Source organism: Aptenodytes patagonicus, chromosome 2 (assembly GCF_965638725.1).
Source record: "Aptenodytes patagonicus chromosome 2, bAptPat1.pri.cur, whole genome shotgun sequence".
NCBI classification, from domain to species: domain Eukaryota; kingdom Metazoa; phylum Chordata; class Aves; order Sphenisciformes; family Spheniscidae; genus Aptenodytes; species Aptenodytes patagonicus.
In genome coordinates, this window is record NC_134950.1 from 8,159,933 (window position 1) to 8,179,224 (window position 19,292).

At 43.9% G+C, this 19,292-nt stretch overlaps 1 protein-coding gene across 3 annotated transcripts in view; it reads left to right on the forward strand.

The window, feature by feature from the left end:
- Window positions 1-18,752, forward strand: part of ST3GAL1 (ST3 beta-galactoside alpha-2,3-sialyltransferase 1) — a 79,988-nt gene extending 61,236 nt beyond the window's left edge. For all 3 annotated transcript variants that reach the window (XM_076329057.1, XM_076329058.1, XM_076329059.1), the window contains 5 exons: window positions 6,754-6,950; window positions 10,103-10,282; window positions 14,281-14,326; window positions 16,334-16,453; window positions 18,326-18,752. In XM_076329057.1, coding sequence (XP_076185172.1) covers window positions 6,754-6,950; window positions 10,103-10,282; window positions 14,281-14,326; window positions 16,334-16,453; window positions 18,326-18,499 — 717 coding nt within the window. In that variant the 3' untranslated portion in view covers window positions 18,500-18,752. The remainder of the gene's footprint in view (window positions 1-6,753; window positions 6,951-10,102; window positions 10,283-14,280; window positions 14,327-16,333; window positions 16,454-18,325) is intronic.
- The last annotated feature ends 540 nt before the right edge of the window (window positions 18,753-19,292 follow it).

A 19,292-nucleotide genomic window follows, 5' to 3' on the forward strand; every position in this document is an offset into this window, starting at 1 on the left:
AAGTAATTCCCAGGTGCATCCTGACTGCACTCCCTTTTTGCTGTTCATTTTTAGGCTCGTCTTCAAAGTGCTTCTGAGATTTCTACCAGCCTTAAAGAAAACATTGCTCATAGCCATGTTTTACTGTTGCTTACTTTGCCAACTCAATAATTTGTAACTTTTTACTATATATGCACTTAAAAGATGGGGCATGAGGAGACCTGAGATTGCTTAAACTTCATTTCAGGGGAAAAATGAGTGTGTGTTCGCTCTCAGGAACTGACTTCAGACAGCGTGGTGGTTTCATTATGCTGCAACTGAGACAACGGTGACTGCACTGGAGCTATTTATTGTAAGGCTGTGACTTTCCTGTCACGGGGAGACCCATGTGATGTGTTCAGACTAAACACAGGCAAAGCCCTTGCCGGAAAGCTGTCTGTCTACCAAGCTCAGTCTGCCCTCCCTTCCCATTAACCCTGTTGCTGTATATGTGAATAAGGATTATTCATCCAAATAGCCCTGTAGCATTAGTATCCCTCCACTTCTAGGAAAGCGAGGACTGATTTCAGAGCCTAATGACCAGTATTTGAGATTGGGGCCAAAGGATGAGGTGGTTTCACTTGCTTACAGCTCTTCACATGGCTGCCAGGCTGCTTCATGGTTTATTTGGAGACTATATTGTTTAAGCTCTTCCAGCGTGGTAGGATGTGGCCTTTTGGAAGGAAATATTCCTGGCTGCTGTGAACAAAATTGGGTTGCCCATACTGGAGTTAGCGGTACCGCCTGTGTGGGTGGGAAGGAGCAGGGAAGAGAAGGGCAGTGCCACTGTCCCTAGAGCGGCTTGTCCTGCTGTACGGGGCAGGGCTGCTTCTGGAGAAGACACCTGAAAAGGTACCTGGCTGTAGAAACAGGTACATTTTGTGTTCACGGAAACAAGGGGGCTGTTGTCAGGGCTGTTACTTGCTTTTCATTTGCTAAAATCTACCCAGCTGATAAACTCTGCCATGATTACTTTAGCTGGGTAACAAATAATGGCCCAAATTCTCCTCCTGGGTACACTCCTGTGGCTGCTCTGGGCTTTTTGTGACTTAAATTTGAATTGGAGTCCTCCTCTTGGAGATGATCTGGCATTAATAATACCCCGGACTGTAACCAGCTTGTTAGAAATTCCTTCCTTCCTTCCTTCCTTCCTTCCTTCCTTCCTTCCTTCCTTGCTTCTGTGTCTCTGTCTGTCTGTCCTTCTGCCTTCCCTCATCTTACACTCAGGGACTGTGAGAGTCTCAGTGTTTTGGAAGTTGTCACTTTATGTTACGTGATGCATTTCTTTCTGTTTGTATTTTCTTTCCCACCTCCCTGAGCTGGTTCACCTGCAAGTTTTTCATTCTTGTTCCATGACACAAATGCTGTGGACATTTCCACTAAATTTAGTAACCTGTTTATAGGGAAACAGGGCAAGAATTATATGCTATAATACAGCATAGCATTTATTTATAGTTTTCTTGTTTTATTTTCAGGTTTTTTGGCATTGTTTTTGGTGGTCAGAAAGTATAAAAAGTATGAGAGCAGAACCTGCTGTTCTAAATCCAAAATAACCCTGTTGAGATTGATGGATTAAAGCTGTGATAAGTAAAATCAGGCTTAGAGTTCCCTGGCAATCTTATCTGTAGCACATTGTTCATGAACTACCACGTTATAACAATTTTTATCTCGAGTCTTATGATATTTGAGGGTTTTGCTTTCTTTTTTTTTTTTGGAAGAAAGCTCAGCTCTTGGGGCCATGTGATTAGCGTATCTAAAAGAAAATGTTAGCTTTTAGTCCTTATGTTTGTAGGAATAAATGTAATATATGGCTTAAAGATTTGCGAACCAGACGGCGAACAAAAGGGCATCCCCAACACATGCGCTGGGGAAGTCGTGGAAGCTGCACTTATTTTTAAGACAGCAGCAGAGCTAGTTGGCACCTGAGCCATGCATTTTGAATGCTCTTTGTAGAAAATTTGCCCAAATACTTTGATCACCAGAAGTCTTCTTTAAAACTGGGACACTGTCTGTGATACTTTGAAAGCAATACGAAGGGCTCAGCGCTCTGAAGGTAGCGTGTTCACAGCAGAAGGTGATACCAAATCCAGCCCAGGCCCCAGGCTTTAGTCCCAGTGCCTGCTACGTGCCCAGTCCCAGCTGGTGTCGTACTGCTTGGGTGCAAGCATGACATTTAGACCAGCCTTGGACATACTGGGAGAAAGAACCTGACCCTGACCTTATCCCCGCTGGCAGCCCCCGCGTACATCCAGCTGGGCTGCAGCTCCAGGGTCTCCTACGGCGAGGACAGATGGATCTGAAGGTGGTCCAAGCTCATGGGTCCCTCCGAGCACTGCGATGCACTCTGCCAAGCTGCAAGCATCCTGCAGCCAGAAACGAGGGCACAGAGAGCTAGTGGAAGCGGGGTCTTTGCTCCTTAGAGCAGCATGGAGGTGACCTGCACCAGCCATGGAAGTCAGAAATCATACAATTTAACATACACATATTATTGTGTGTTATTTACATAATATATGCACATTACATTCATATTTGATAATGCATCTTTTTTGACAGACACAAATCATTAAACAAAGCCCGAACTCTTGAAAGCCCCTATATTCTTCCCCTTAATCTCTTTGATGCATAGTAATTGCAGGGCATTAAATATAACAATAATAATGCCATATTTTCCAGACCAAGGAGGCATTTTTAAATTGATGGTTTCCTTTTAACCTCTCCTTCAATCTGCAAAATGGAGATTACCTGGATTTGCCCCACCAGGCTGTTGCTAGGATTAATCTTTGTACAACGTCTTATAGCTGGGGAGCGCTGCATGAGTATTAATGCCTCCGAACTGCTGCAGCAAGGCAATTAGTAGCTGTGCAAAAGAGATTCTCATGGGGCTTTAGTCCCTCTTTGTCTTTTAAAAACAGTTAAAAAATATAGAAAAGACACAAAACCCACAAAAGTATTGCTACACCAGCTTCCCCAGGCTGCCTGGCCACGTGCTTGCAGGAGGGCTGCCTCAGCAGTGCTGGCTGCTGCCAGACCCACACATATACTTGCCTGTCCACCATGAGGGTTGTGTCTTGATCCATGCTCCATCTGCATCCACATCACACCAGTGATTACAGGTTAAGCAGGATATTTTCTACTTGCTAATAAGGTGGGATTTTGAAGGTGTATTTAATACGCTGTCAAACTTGTCCATGGATGTAGGATGCACAGGCACCAGGAGAGCTTTCCTCTGAGGCCCTCCTGACTGTAGCCGTGTCCTCACCACTCCAGGCTATTAGCTCTGAGCAGCCTTGCCTGAATTCACATCCTCCCCTTGCATCCCCTTAGCTGAGTTTTGGGTATTGCTTCTTGGCAATCACTGGTGGTGTGATGGTACCGGAGAGCCCAGGGAAGCCTTCCAAGAAGTTTATAAAAGCAGCAAAGTCCCTTGTCATCCTTGATGGAGGTGTACACACCATGGTGCGAGAAGGAGTAACAAGCTCTTCCTCAGAAAGCCATTCATGGGTAAAGAAAGGAAGTACTTTGAGGGTTCTTTCTTCTTGCATTCCCCCCCCCCCCCCCTTGCTTTTTTTAAATAAGAAGATGCAAAACCAGCTAGTAAACTTCTGTATATGAAGTGGGGAGTTTCTAAGGCTGGGAGGACAGGGTAGTTTGTCTTCCCTGTGAAGATGATTACGAAACTTCTCAATCTGGACTTCCAATTATAGTTTTTAACAACCTAAGGTGAAGAGTTGACTCTCAAGTGCCAGACAAATATTTTGTGGAGGGGAGCTGGAGTGTTAAGTGACCTAGTGATATTTTATATGTGGACACAAGGTGGGTTAAGATGCATTTTGGACTTGGGCAAGAGGTTAAGTTGCATCATTAGACACAGCTGTTGCTTGCACAGACTTCTAAGAAAAGCAGCCGCTTCACTTAGGACACAGGGGTCAGGTATTTCAGTTTATTAACTCCACTTCTAGCAGCTACATCCATACACATATCGCTGGCACACATCTACAGCACTTGGAGGCAGGATGCTGTCCCAGCAGAGCCACATGGCACTGACATGGCTCTGCCTTGCACAGTATGGACAGACTTTAACCCAGTGCTTTTGTTGATTTATGGGAAAGGCCAGACTGATGGGAGCCTGTTAAAAAAAAAAAGACAACATTACTCAAAAAAAAGGACAAGAATTTGGTGTGGGAAAGTGAACTATAATTGGTTTGTAATTGTAATGCTATTAAAATGGTCTTTTTCAAGAAGTCAAGTAAACATTGTGCAATAAGGAACTGGCTGCACATTAAGTCTGAACTTTTAAAAACTATCTGCCTTGGAGTTAACCAGCTTCATTGCCTGCTCTGCTCTGTCTTGCTGAAATGTCAAAGACTAACCAGTGCTGACTGAAGATTAGGCCTGAAAAGTGTAGTCCAATCAGATAATCACTGAGGAAATTAAAACAGAGCACTTTTAATGAGTTAAGGATGGATGTCTTATCGTATCGATGTTCAACACCCAGTGCAATAAGGTCATCATCATATTTAACATCGAGGGAATCTCTAATGTAAGTAATAATCTGCTGTGGAAATTGTGTACAACCGAGGGATCGTAGGGCAATGGTGTCCTGCTTTCTGGCTGGTGTTGGTGCCCATGTTTTAACTTGGTTGCTATAGAGTTACTCTAGACCGATAGCAGCATAACAGAAAGAAAAGGCAGATCCCTGTTCTGTGTAAATGGAGGTTGCCTATCCATGATGTTTCTTATCATTTTAATGCATCAAACACAAGTCAATACTCCAGGTCCTTTCCTTTACTGATGCTATCATTCTGGCTGAAAAGGCAATTTAACTTAAAAAGGGGGCTCAGGTACTTAGAATTTTCTGAAAATTACCTTCCTCATCTGAATTTGCTCAGGCAAAATCAGTTCAAGAATAGGTTTTGGGTTTTTTTTCCCAGAATAACTATGTTCTTAAAAATGCTTTGGTGCATGTTTGGTGGTTTTCCCTTTCATTTCTTAAAGACAGTTAATGCCAGTTCACCTTTACAGAGAGAGAGTATATATGGGTGTATGCACATATGTGTTCAAAAAAGTCAAAGTAAGTTCCTTTTTAAAAAAAGGTTGGATTTTTCTACATTATACACCTGATACTACACTCTAAGACATCTATGAAGCCTCCATTTATTTTGAAGGCTGCAGGCTTTCTAACATTAAGTGTTTTTCATATATTCAGAGTAAAAACAGGTTAGATTGGATTCATAAAGAATACACAAGAGTTCAGATATGTGAACATGTGTTTGTAGCATCACACACAAATTTAGAAGATAACCTTTTTCACTTAAATAATTGAGCCATCCACTGAAGAGTGACATACATGTTAATAATGACAGTGCTTGCCTGGGCATCCTAATTACCTTGCATCCTAATCACCTTGTGCAGTCCATATATGAGTATATAGGCTAGCAAGGATTAGCAGGAAGTTTAAGTCTAAGTATGCAATATTTCTTTGTCTTCTTTGTTTCAAGTTCTTGGCCCCAATGTTGTCTTGTAGCTCTGAGCTCCACAGACCTGTTGTTCAATTCAGTGCAAATAAGGTTGCTTTACATAGGTCTGCAAAGAGAAAGCATGAAATTTAAACAAAAATTACAGTGATACATCTGTTTGTGTTTGTGGGTAAGAGAGAGAGATAGCAGGACAGATTAACAGTTCCTGGTGCAGTCGAGGGAAATGCATTGGAAACTAAAGCCAAATTACCCCAGGCCATTGCTGGGAGTCGTGGGAAAAGGTGTTTCTCCTCCCTCCCTCCCTGTCTCTCCTTGCCCTGGGCTGCCAGAGCAAGGGCAGAGTCTTTTTGTGAGGGCACATTTTGTGTGAGGAACCGTTCTCCCATTGTGAACTTGCAAGCAAGCGGCACCGTGAGGGTGGGCAATGCTTTTTGTGAGCCTGCCAGCACTCCCAACCCCTTTAGTAGCCCTCAGAGAGCAGAGCCCCAAAAAGGGAGTGTCTGTCCATCACCTGCCCTGTACCTTGTCTGTACCTTCCTGATCCAGCCATTGTTTCCACCATGCACCACAGAGCTGCTACAAAAGAGTTTCCCTCCATGGCAACAGACACAATGACCAAGGTCCGGGTGGTTTTCTTCATCCTGGAGAATTTTTTAGATGATTTTATGTCTCCAACCCTCAGGGCTAACTCTACTTTACTGTGGTTTTCTATTGCACTGGCAGATGGTTCCTCCACAGTCCAGAACAGCAGCAATAAGACCTCCCACCCCCACTTCTGGCATATGCCAAAAGTTGTGCAAGGGGTGTCAGCCACTTCTGTGCTCCATCAGGTTCCCTGAGACTCTTCTGTCCTTCCTAGGAGGGGTAAAAGAAATCTTATACAGGTCCTAACAGAAGATATCTGGCCCAAGGTGGGATTAGACTTATAGACACCAGAAGAACACTTACTCTGCTAAGGCCAGCCGTGGGGAAAATGCATGATCTGTTCCACCATGGCTAGATATAGACTGAGGAGGTGAGGGAATCCGAGGAAAAGGAAGGGAAAAGGAGAGCCAAGTTAAAAAAGTTAATGGGAAGGGATTTTCCACTTTTTTTTTCACACTTCTGCTCCCAACTCGAAGCCTTGTAACGGATACTGCAGAAGACAGTGTCTGCAGGTAGATTCAGGAAGGGTCTTTGAGAAGACATTTGAAGCTATGTCTTGCTCACAGAAAAGCTAGCTATATTGGTAACCTGGAGTCATTTTTCTCCCTAACAGAAATTGCAAGGAGAGAAAACTCCGAAGAATATTAATGCTACTCTCAATGAATTGTTTGGGATCATTCCCGGAGATGGGGATCCACTGCAGGAGCGAGGCACTTACACATGCAGACGGTGCGCCGTCGTGGGCAACTCTGGGAACCTTCTGCAGTCTCGGTATGGCCAAGATATTGACTCCCATGACTTTGTGCTCAGGTGAGTAGGCACCACCTTGGCTCCAGATGTCTCTGTTGTTTAAGATTCACTGGTATTTTGGGGGACAAGTGAGCAAACAAGATTTCAGGAGCTATCTAGTGAAATCTGGTACTTCGGTCAAATCTAAGTGCCAGGGATGTAAACTATGTGTGTTGGAGATATGACCTCATGGTTTAGTTTGGAAAAACACATGAATAGGTGTTGATACTGTAGCTTGTTCTGCACTATCCATAATTGCCTGTGTTAAAAAGCATAGCTGAAAAAACCTGCAGTTTTGAGTAAAAGTTATTTCTGCAGCTAGTACTCACAAGTCATCTTTTACACACTTAATTGGCTGTATCAGATTTGACTTTCTTGCACTGGTTCATTCTTAAGCAGTGGTGGGGTGGGAAAGCCAAAGTCACTTTGCAATGGACAGGAGACAACTGGTTGGCCACAGCTACTTTGTAAAGGGTCACATTGCCTCTTCCTTTCGAGGCAATGAAGGTTGGCTATTTATCCCACTGAAACGCAAGCGGGAACTAGGTAAGCAGAGCTAATCACCCACAGGGCAGCCAAGATATCTGGGCTGACTAAGTTCATCTCCAATGCGTTGTCCAGCTTTCACACCGCAGCTGCCAGTACAGCACAATTTGGGGAGCAACGCAGGCCCTGGAAGGGAGGGATTGCTATTGAAAATACAACATGTGGGACTATACTCTCAGAAACAACATAACCTTTAGCAGGAAGCTGTGCACTGAAGTGAAGAGTGAATCAGCAGAAGATGAGCACTATTTGAACTCTTAAACCACCTTAGGCCACTTGGCTTCCAGTGTGGCTTGGACACACTGTAGAGTCTTTCGATGACGTCTAAATGTTCATGATAAATCGTTTCAGGAGTGGCTTCCTTCAGCTGCATGCCTTGCCCTCTGCCAAAAGTACCTTCCCAAAGGCAGAGGCAGCCAACCTGGTCTTCAGATCCACAAAAGGAAGTGAAGAGCCCTCAACATTAATCCTGCGGGTTGTAAATGTGAGGCAGCTGAGGTGCATTTATGCTTAACTCCGTGTCCCTCGCTATGGAGACAGCCCCGTTCCTGTGTGGACTTTCTTATCTTGCCTGGCCTACGTTTCCACATTCATGCAGAAAAGGCTTTGCTAGACTCAAAGGCAACTTTTTTGAGTAGTAACTAGAGTAACACACTCCGATGCGGGTTTCTGCTCTGAGGCCTAACCTTTCCCATAGCCGTGCATCCCTGGCAAGGGAGAAACTCTCAATGATTTGAAATTGAACCTTCCAGGCTCTGATTTCTATTTTAGGGATCTCAAGCCAGATTTGAAGAGATGGCACAAGTTTTTAGGATTCACTGTGGAAACTTGTGCAGAGAAGGTGACTCCTCTGTGTGTTAATCCAGCAAACAAAGTCTCTGGTGACCTGATATTCACTTGCACATGCTCTGTCAATACAGCCAAGTGCGGGGAAAAGCCAGGGAGTCTGAGCAGACACCTTTCCTTCCAAACACTGTGTTCCAGCCCACTTTTATTTGTTTCTATCTACTTCCACGACAGAAGGAAATTCCTGCTTGGTCCTTCCTGCTCAGATTGGGTGTGACTGCTGCCTTCTGCCATGCTGCCCAGGCAGCCCCACCACAGATGGTGGTGAAAGTACATAGACTCGAGGGCATGGTGTGAGTAATATAACTAAGGTGCCACCCTTGGCTTTGTCCTAACAGAAGGAAACCTCCATATTTCGTACCTCAGACTGACTAATCTCAAGATAAAACATAGTCAATCTCATGCTTTACTGAGTATTTCTACACAGAACAATGCGGGTCGCTGGCAGGGAAGAGGCTAACTCAATAACAGGTCCTCACAGGCTGGCAGGATAGTCTGCCAATGCTAAAAACTCCCTTTGAGGGAGTTAAACTTAACTAATTCACCTGGGGGCAGCACTGCAATAACACTGCCTGGCATAGACTTGATAAACATATTTTACCTCCCCTGTTATCAGTGACCAGGGCAACATTTTGTCTGGCAATGTACAATGCTCATCATCATCTTGTCAGCTACAGCCTTCCTTGTCCTCCCCTCACTTCTGCCAGGAGCTGAGCTAATGCCACTGCAGGATACTCCACTGGGCTGCAGCGAAACCCCATTCTGCTCAGAGCCAGCTTGGGGGTTTCTCCATGGTGTTTCACGGCACCATGGATTCATGCAAGGTCAGTCAGAGCCACTTTGGGGATCTCTAATCTGCATTACGCTGCGCCATGGAAACACGCAAATCTCTACTAGCAGTGAACTAATTGGAAATTGCTGATGTGCTCCCAGATTTGCTTTCAGGAGGGAACACATGCGTAGAGGTGTTTCTGCAGTCCTGAGTTCAGAAGCCCCTCTGTTCCCTGTTCACTGATACACCCAACATAAAGTAGCCCTGTTTGGCCAACACATTTTGACTGAGCCCTGGTGGGCCCTGGGCAGATCTCCATGCACTGACCCCAGGGTTACTGAAAGCACACCACGTGTGGGCGGAGCGACCCTAGGTAGATGTATCGAAGTTGAGGGACATACTACAAAGTAAGGTTTGAGTAAATGAAGTGTCAGCAGTAGGTCCTGGATTTGTCACTGTGGCTTTGGTGCCTTTTCATGGGAGGACCATAAGAAATGTTTGCTGCTTCTTATCACACATAACATGGTTTGTTACCTTGACCCTACAGATGGGGGGAATGAAACTGCAAGAAGTCAAGCTAATGGATTTCAGGGCAATATTTTTCTCACCTACTGGAGGCTTCAGCTTTAGGATGAAAGGAGATGTGTCCTCATAGACTCACTGCTCTTTTGACCAGCTCTCTGCTGACTGTAAAGGGAACCCAGGGATGTGCTCAGGGATACACTTGCTTGGCAGAAACTCTCATTCAGTCCAAGGAATACCACACTAAAGCTGAGCTTTCATTTACTTTTAATTTATCCACTATGGGTGATGGCCATTTCAGCCCGCTTGAGGACCACTACACCCTGTCAAGGCTGTCTGAAGACCCTGCATACAGCACTCTCCTTAGCCATGGGAGCATTTTCCTGCTGCCTCAAGCAAATGATTTAGGAGAGAATCACACATGTCTGTACCTACCTAATTCCTCTCCCACTTCCTCACTCTCTCATTTCTTAATTTTGGGCTGCAGAATGAACCGTGCCCCCACTACTGGCTACGAATCAGATGTTGGGAGCAAGACCACTCACCACTTTGTTTACCCTGAGAGCTACAAAGAGCTGGAAGAAAACGTGAGCATGATCCTGATCCCCTTCAAAACCCTGGACCTGCGCTGGGTTGTCACCGCTCTCACCACAGGCACCATCAACTTGTGAGTAAGGGCAGCCCTGAGTGAGCAGGCTGAAGGGGTGGGAGCCCCCACATGTTGCTGTGGGACAGAAAAGCCCACGCTGGGCAAACTCCTGCTTCTGAGGGATTTCCCTTCTAAGGCCTAGGGGAGCTTTACAGATGCTCTCAGGTCAGGGTTCAGTCCTGAACACTTGCTTTCTAGGAAAAGCTTAATGTTATGGTGCAGTCTTTGAGGTGAAGATGCAGATCCAGCTCTTCATAGCCCCACACAATCGTCTTAGAGAAATGAAAGGGGGATTTTTTGCTGCTGGAGGTGGCCAGTTTGAGCAGTGGCTTCCTGGGCTTTGGGGTTCAGTGCCTTATTTTGGGCTTCTGCTCATCCTTCCTCCTCTCCAGTCCCTTGGGAGTACAGTGGGTGCAGCCAGCATGCCCGTACCCAAATGTACCCATCAGAAAGCCTTCTGCAGAATCAGGTGTTTGGCGGGTTATTAATTCAGCAGTGGTCCTAGACACCTGGATTATCCCACCTAAGACACTTGGGTGGCCAAGTGGTCCTCCAACATATATTATGCCATTTGCAGAAGAGGACAAGGAGGCAGAGAGGAATGTGCAGACTGCTCACAGAAGGCAGTAAGAACAGAAGCAAACTGGGACACTTAGTCCCCCCATCCACAGAATTCTCCCCTGGACAGGTCGGTCAGGAGTTCTCTCTGTCTTTCCTGGTGGAAGGTGATCGAGAGCTGTGCAAAGGAGACACCATTGTTTCATGTGTCACCTGTGTGCCTTAGCTTTAAATTAACGTTTTACCTGGCAATTATGTGCCACACTGTTATTTATTCTCCATTTCTTCTTTGTACTTTCAGAAGTAAATGTTGTCCTGCTTAATCCATTTATGGCAGCACTGGAATTAGAAATCTGAACAAAACGTGTTTCTTCTGGATGCCTGCTAGCAGATTCTCTCCCTTCCTATAAGCTGGCTTTTCCTAATCCAGAGAATGAAATATGTGACATTGGTACTGTGTGTGAGGTTATCTGCTGGATGTAAAGCCACAGCCCGGTGGGATTGCTCGGTGGCGCCTTGCTACACATAGACAGCAACAGCAGATCAGATTACTTTATTCCAGAGAGAAGCATTTCAAAACTTATCAACTTTTTTCCCAATTTCAGGGTCTCAGAAGATTAAAAACTTGTAAAAATATGTCCCTGTTGACTGGGAATAAGACCCACTTCTCATTTTTAAGGAAAACTTTTTGATGGGACAACAAATGGAGTTTTATTTCTTCTTTTCTTTTTCTTTTCTCTTTTTGCAAATGCATTTTAGATTCTTTTCACTTCTTATTAAGATTCTCTTAACTTGTAACAAATCTGGTTTAGTGTCTTTTTACCTTTTTTGCCACCAGCACTTAGTATATACAGTCATAAGTTGTCTTGAAAAAATCCATCTTCAGGACACACTCATATCTCGGAAAAATCAGCCACTTAGAAAATTGGCTTAAAAATATGACCTTTTTTGCAAAGCTTAGGTTTTTTTCTTTTAGAAGCTGTATTGATAAAAAAAGATTGAGAACCTCCACCCTTAAGCCTGGATCCAAATCCTCTCAGAAGCAATGGAAAGCTTCCAGCTGCCTTCAGTGGCCTTTGAATGAAGCCCCTTGCTGCATCTTTGTCAAATCCATGCCTGCACTAGGAAGAGGTGCCCACAGAGGGCCAGTTGCTACCATTGTCACCCATCTGTGTTTCCATCACTGTCACTGCTCTGTGCCCAGATTGCAAAGCTGTTCATTATTTTTTGTCGAGTATTTACCTTCAGAAGTGGCAGCAAGTGGGTTGCAGCGGTAAAGTTGAGTGAGCCCTTAGCCTGTCAGGAAGATATAACTGGTTGACTACAAGGCAGTCACAGCATATCAAAAGAAAAACATATTTGCTTAATAAATTACAGGATATATTATATATTTATAATTAGATTGTATACATGGACTTGGTAAGCATCTGGTATAAATTAGCGTGTGAGTATTTAACCCCATGGAAGAAATACCAGTATTTTAAGATTTTTGCCATACTCAAAGAAGGGAAATTGCATAATTAATAAGCTGGCACATGCTGGAGCAATAAAACCAGAAAATCATAAGCACACAAATCTTAACAATACATTTAACATAATTTTAGGCTAGCAGAATAAACCTATGAGCATGCATTAAACACACAATGTCAGATACAGTGTATAAAGAAATTGTTGATTGTACATTTGTAAAGGGGAGAAAGCATCAACTAAAAATAAAACCCATCTGAAATTCAGTATTTTAGAAGAGAAGAAATAATCACCTTAGTGCACTCATAGTTAAAAAAGATAAGCATCCTGTATTATGGTTCAAAAGAAAAGCCAAACTGCAGATGGCCTTAACATTAGATTGAATCGATAGCTGAACGATTCTCTCAGACATGTCCCATTTGACTGTATGAAATTCTGCAGCCAAGTGACAGCAGGACTTGGGTGTTGCTTCTGAAAAAACGAAATATCCCATGATTAAAATAACTAACATCATCTGACAAGAGCTGCAGTAGTATCCTGGTTGGATTAGAGCTGTCTGCAAATACTGTCTTGAATATTGCACACTGTTCACTTTGGTCTTCTACTGTACCTGCCTAGCTGTCCATGAAATATGGCCCTCTTGATTCCTCCACATCACCTTTTCAGAAAAGACTGGCTGTTTATTTATATAATAATGAGGAGATTTTACCAGCAAAGCAGCCCTTTATGTGATCCCTATGGGATCACCAAGCCTACTTCTACCGACTTTGCTAACCAAGGTCAGGCGTGGGAAGCAGATGCAAGGGCAGATTTGCTGAGGGCAGATTAAGAAGTCTGCATGGGTGTCTCTTTCCCCATTAGCATCTTGTGCCACATCTCGGGGCGGGGGGGGGTGGGGGGGTGGAACCCACCTGTCACATCTTCCACTGCATGCAGGCTGGAGCAGGGATCTAACGTAAGGGATGCCCAGAAGTACCTGAGGAGATGAGGACATTGCTGGGTCACCACCAGTTTGGGAAGATTAGACTAATGTTTCAAAGTGCTGATGATCCATGGTTCAAAAAGAAATAAAACATTAATCACAGGAACCTTGTTGTTACCAAAAATCAAGCAAAAAACATTTAGATTGAACTAATGGAAGGTTTTGGTGATTTATCACAACCCATCTAAAAAGTATGCAGGGTACATTTTGGGATATAGTCCAGTTACAAGGCCGGTTTAGAATTTTCTCACTTGAAACAAACTCAGGGAGATTTTTTTTTTACAGCACTCATGATGAGCACAATGCCAGCATGCACTGTGCATGAGATATGGGGAAGAAAAGATTTTTTTTTTGTTTTCAAGACATGACTCGTGATTTCGACCCAGTCATAAGGTATGACTTGGAAGTTTTATGCTGGGAACTGCAGGAAGCCTTCAGCATCTCCCTGGGGAGGAGGGGAATAGCTTGCTGGTGAGGGGCTGTGTACTGGGAGTGCCAGAGTCGCACATAACCACAGAAATTATGAACTCTTGCTACCACCTACTCTGAAAATCGTGCAGTAGCTACAAGTATTAGGAGGGGAAAAGTCTCCCCCTGGTGGGAAAAGGTTTTTCTGCCATGAAATTAAATGGAAAGCCCTTCCCGTCATCAAAGTGCAAAGACTGCAACAGTCATGGGCCAAGAATTAAAAGTCATGGGCTCCTCATAATATTAACTTTACAAGATATTGTCAACTAAATCTTTGGTGTCCTACTGTCAATAATTAGCTTGAAAATTCAAAAATGTAATGGCTTCCTATAAACTTGCTTCAGTGACACCTCAGGTCTTTTCATGCTGTATTACTTAATTGCAGCCTCATTTTCCAACAATTTCTTGAATTTATTGCTTTCAAATAATTTGAATATATTCCTGTACATGAAGAATATTCTTTCTTTCTTTGGAAATACAGGAAAATATTAATATGTTGGGCTTTTACTAATCTTGGTGGTGTTTTTTTTTCTTCTAACAGCACATATATTCCAGTTCCACGGAAAATCAAAGTCAAAAAAGAAAAGGTGAGCAATGCTGAGTCAGTGGAGAATTCAAGATGGTATCAATGACTCTTGGGGAAGGCTCTTAGCCCACAGCTGTGATAACTGCGTGTACCCAATTAAACAAGCCTGGAGACTGGGCTCAGGCCAAGTCCATGCTGTTTTTGTCCCAAGTGTATTAATACTCTCACAGGCAATGTTCAAGCAAGGTTTGCAGGATAGTGCAGACCAAGGAATATTCCCTGTTTTGCACAGAGACAGAATTGAGCAATGTAGACACGATCTGTGCCATGCCACTTCTCCCATCCATAGTGTGGATGTGTAGAAGGCAATCGGCCAGGGGACCCCACTTCTCTGAGAAGGTTGAAGAAAGATGGACAAACCTGGTGCCCACCCTACAGCAGTCAGAAGAGAGTCCATCCCATGCATACTGACTCATTGTCCAAGTATGTTGTGGTTTAATAGACATGCCCTACTGCTGGAGGCAGGATTTCCCCTGGGGCAGGATGGTCATTCCTATGTCGCACCTTTCGCCACCGTGCAAAGACTTTTGTTGTTGTAGCTGCATGGTTTGAGGACATAACCAAGGCAGGCTATGTAGGGAGAGGTAAAAGATGTTTCCTCTTCCACAGACCTTCCAGCAAAATAAAAGTTGCATTCTCTCAGCTTTTGGAGAGGCTGATTTTCAGAGAAGCTCAGGCTCCTAATGTCTCAAGGGCTGGTAAAGTATGATGTTAGCCCCAGAGCATTAAAATTACAGATTAATGCACATGTCCTTCTTTCAGGAGGCCAGGTTTTGCCAAAGGCTTCAAATGAGACCTTTAACCATTATCAGTTTATATCCCTGTGCTTCAAACCATGGACCTCTGGGGGTATTAAATAATCACTTATCACTCATCCCTACCTGTTATGAGGAACACATTAACCTCTGCAAAACCCTTGTGAGATGCACTACGGCAGGTTGTTAAACTCACGTCACAGTTGAGTAGCACCAGCCCAGGGTGCGGCTGGCCATATGCAGCAGCTTCCCAAGCAGGGAGATGTGAAGCTTGTATTTCTTCCCTCGAAATGCAAAACACCCTGTGAGAAGCGATTACACACAGATACAATACCAGCAATTAACCTCTGACTTTGAAAAAGGAAAAGCCCTGCAGCTAACCAGATAGCACTGAAATGCTGTCACTCTAATTACAAATGCAGCATGGAGGGAAAAGCCTCTCTTTGCCTGACTCAGGGAAGGGGGGTGAAACCAAGGGCTCCCACCAGTCCTTGGATTTACTGTACACTCAGGTCTGATCTTAAGTGCTCTCTCTCCATTAGATGGCTTCATAATTTCACCAGGAGGTAACCAAATGCAATTTATGTCTTTAGGGGAAAAAAAAAAAAAGCATAGAAAAATAAGACGTTTGGGAAACAGGAGAAATGCAGCTGATGCAACCTGAGGCTTCCTGATAGTTTATACCTGACCCCTGGTTTCCTTAGATCTGTACCTATAGAGATACAAAGACATGGTTGGCATATTGTGCAGAAGATGCTGTTGCTCCTACGTTCCCACCCAAATTACAGATGGACTCAATGATCTTAAGGGTCTTTTCCAACCTAAATGATTCTATGGTTCTATGAAATCTGGCATGGCATCTTACCCTTGCCTTGCTTAGGCCTCCAACTCCCCAGAGCTCACCTGCATTACAGCAGGACGCTGCAGAGGGAGCTGAATGCCTAATTTTCTTCTCACTTGTGCCATTTCATACCCATTGGTTTCAGTAGGAATCACCCAGGATTTACATCAGTGTAAGCAAGTGGGGTATCAAGACCAAGAAAGGAATATTCATATGTAATTGCAAATGGGAAATATTCTTGAATGCACTTAACTATGGGAGTTTATTTTTCCCTTTCACCCGCCCTCAGGGAATAACTAATATTCCTTTCTCCCCCACTCCCCTACCCCAGTGTCCTTTAGGGATTACATGCTACTGTTGTTTTTTTCCCAGGGTATTTTACTAATGAGCCTTTCTCTCCACTTTTACCTAGATCCTGGTTTATAATCCAGCTTTTATGAAATACGTCTATGAAAACTGGCTCCAGCATCATGGGAGATACCCCTCCACAGGCCTTCTGTCTTTGATATTTGCACTCCACGTATGCGATGAGGTCTGGCTATGTTTGGATATATGGATAAAAAATCAGGACATTTCACACTGAAGTGCCAGGAACATGCCCTGACCACTCACTCAGTCTTTATTTCCCTGTCTCCATCTTCTCTGCTGTTTGCTTCTTCAAACAGATGTAGAGTCCTCAGTAACATGCAGATACGCTCAACTGACAGTGACTGATTTTTTTAATGTCAGCAAGTGGTAGGGTTTAAGATGCATTCTAGGGCAATATAATTAAACATAAATAATGAGATTCCACTTGGCATTAAAAGACATCTAAATATGGATGATGTCCATGCCCATTTTGTTAGTGGAAGCCCAAATTATATTTTGTCTCACTGTTTAGGCACCTAGAGCCATTGGTGTTGCCCTGGGCATGCCCTCTGCCTCCAGCTGCCAGACCAGAAAAGTACGAATCTCTTGGCCTTGTTTGATATCTGCCTGCCTTGAGTAGATGTATTGAGTACCCAAGGACATCTCAAATGGCACTTATGTTTGGGTAACTGCATTGAGGTCTTATCTGTCTAATCAGTGGAGCCAAGAGGCTGATTCAGCAAACCAACCTCCTGGTAAGACATCATGGGAGCAGGATCACTCCCTGGTTTCCAGTGACTGTGCTACCTGAATCGCCACTGACTGTAATGGATGCTCAGGCACCTCCATTTAGATATCTAAATCTTAAACATAATCCCCTGAAGAACTTTGATGATCAGCTCTTACATAAGCCAATTTGGGCAATGCAGATGGTCTATTTTCAAACCCAAGCTTGTGGGTTTGTAGGTTATGGTAAATGCCTCTGCTCCAGCAGTTACTTGAGGAAAATCCCTGACTTGAGTGATGTGAGGTGTTCCTAGGTGACAGGAGACTTAGCTAGTTACTGTAAGGCCAGGTCTGCTCTACAAAATCCTGCAAGAATGGGCTTGTCAGCATGGGGAATAAAAATCACTATGCTGGCAAAATCCTTGGCCTGGACACAGGTCTGCTGATGAAAGGGAACTTTTGTCACCTAGGCCTGTGTTGCTCGGAGAAGTGATGGAAATACTCCCAATGATGCTGGCAGACACTGTACCATAGTCAAGGCAGATAGGATGGGCGGCTTGGGTGGAGCCTGTTTTCTGGTAAGCAGGCAATGAGCAAGGCTCTGACATTATCAAAAATAACTTAAAATGAGCTCATATTTGGGTGGGTCCAGGTGTGGATGGGTTAGGGCACTTGTTTTGTGGGCTATGACCCATTCAAACCCAGCCATATCGCCACTCTCAGTTTAAATGTCAACTGTGATGTTTGGACTTTTACCACCAGAGGAGACAGGCATAGCCATCGATAAATGAGCCGTTGGGAGAGGAAAGGCCATAGGAGTATACACACAAAGAACATCATGTCCATCTGCCTCTGAAGTGACTGCAAATGTCATGTAATTATGCATATAAGTGGGGGTTCACATGGGTCATCATTTGGAAGACTAGGAGCAAAACCAAAATTTTTCCACTCTTTGTGGCCTTAATCAGCTAAAGAGGAGATTTCCATCCCAAGCCACTGACCTCCTGGGGTCAAACATCATGCTTAGGGGACAGGAATGTGTTTTTCATATTGCTAAACAAGAATTCATGGACAGAAATTTCCTTTTCTGTCTGAGTTCAGGTATGGTAGTGGTCTCAGCATAGCTTAGGATATAATGTCCCTTGAGTAGGCCTTGGGTCGTTACTCTGTGGTTGCATCATCTCATGCAGCAGAATAGCTTGGCACACTGCCGAGGTCTTCAGGTGCTGCTGCCTATAGATAAACTGAGAATCAAGAGAGTTTCTTCAACATTTCAGATGAAGACCAATTGCTTTCCAGGCCGTAACACTAGTTCTCTCTTACTTCCTAGGTGAATGTGTATGGTTTTGGAGCAGACAGCAAAGGACACTGGCATCATTACTGGGAAAACAACGCTTCAGCTGGGGCTTTCCGGAAGACCGGTGTCCATGATGGGGATTTTGAGTTCAATGTAACTTTGACTCTTGCTTCCATTGAAAAAATAAATTTTTTCAAGGGCAGATGACACTTGCCATGGGGAGAAGTGGGGGCTGCAATTTCCAACATGCAGCAGAACAAAACTCAGTGAAGATGATCTGGGCACCCAGCAGGTTTGAATGATGCGTGAATCTCCAGTGGATTTGGAGCGTCTCACTGCTGCAATGCTCACCGCAGGGAGCTCGGCTGAGGACCGGCTTCCACGCTGCATGTGATTTCCTATCTACAGATAGCTGGCGACTACCAATCAGTTGTGGGAATAAATGAATCTCTGCTTAGGCTTTATGGCTTGATTCTTGAATTACTGATGAAAGATCTGCCTGTTGCAATTAGGGGAAACCTGGGCACAGGAACTGCTGTTTGTGTGTGTGTTCTTTCCTCGAATAAGGCAGGAGATCCTTGAAGAAGAGTGAAAATGACTTCTGGGACTTGAGACCCACTAGGGCAGCTGTGAACATCGTAGTAAGGATTACCTCAAAGAAATGAATTCACTTCTGCTGTTCTTCTTTTTGAACTGTCTCTTCTGTTTCCTCTATTACTTCTGGTTTCATGATGTATTAAGCAAAAACATGATGAAGTTGCCTGGAGTAGCAAATTTTTCAGCCATTGCCTCATTCTGCATTGATAGCATCTAGAAAATATGGATCAAATCATCTCTGATCATGTATTATTTAATATTGCTTCCTATACAGCCATAATGAGAGAGAAAACAATACTGAAAACTCCAGAAAAAAAAAAATGGCCTTTTTAGCCACTTGTATGTTTGTCTTTTTTGCTTATATATATTTTTTATTTCTTTTTTTTTGGTGGAAAATACTCTG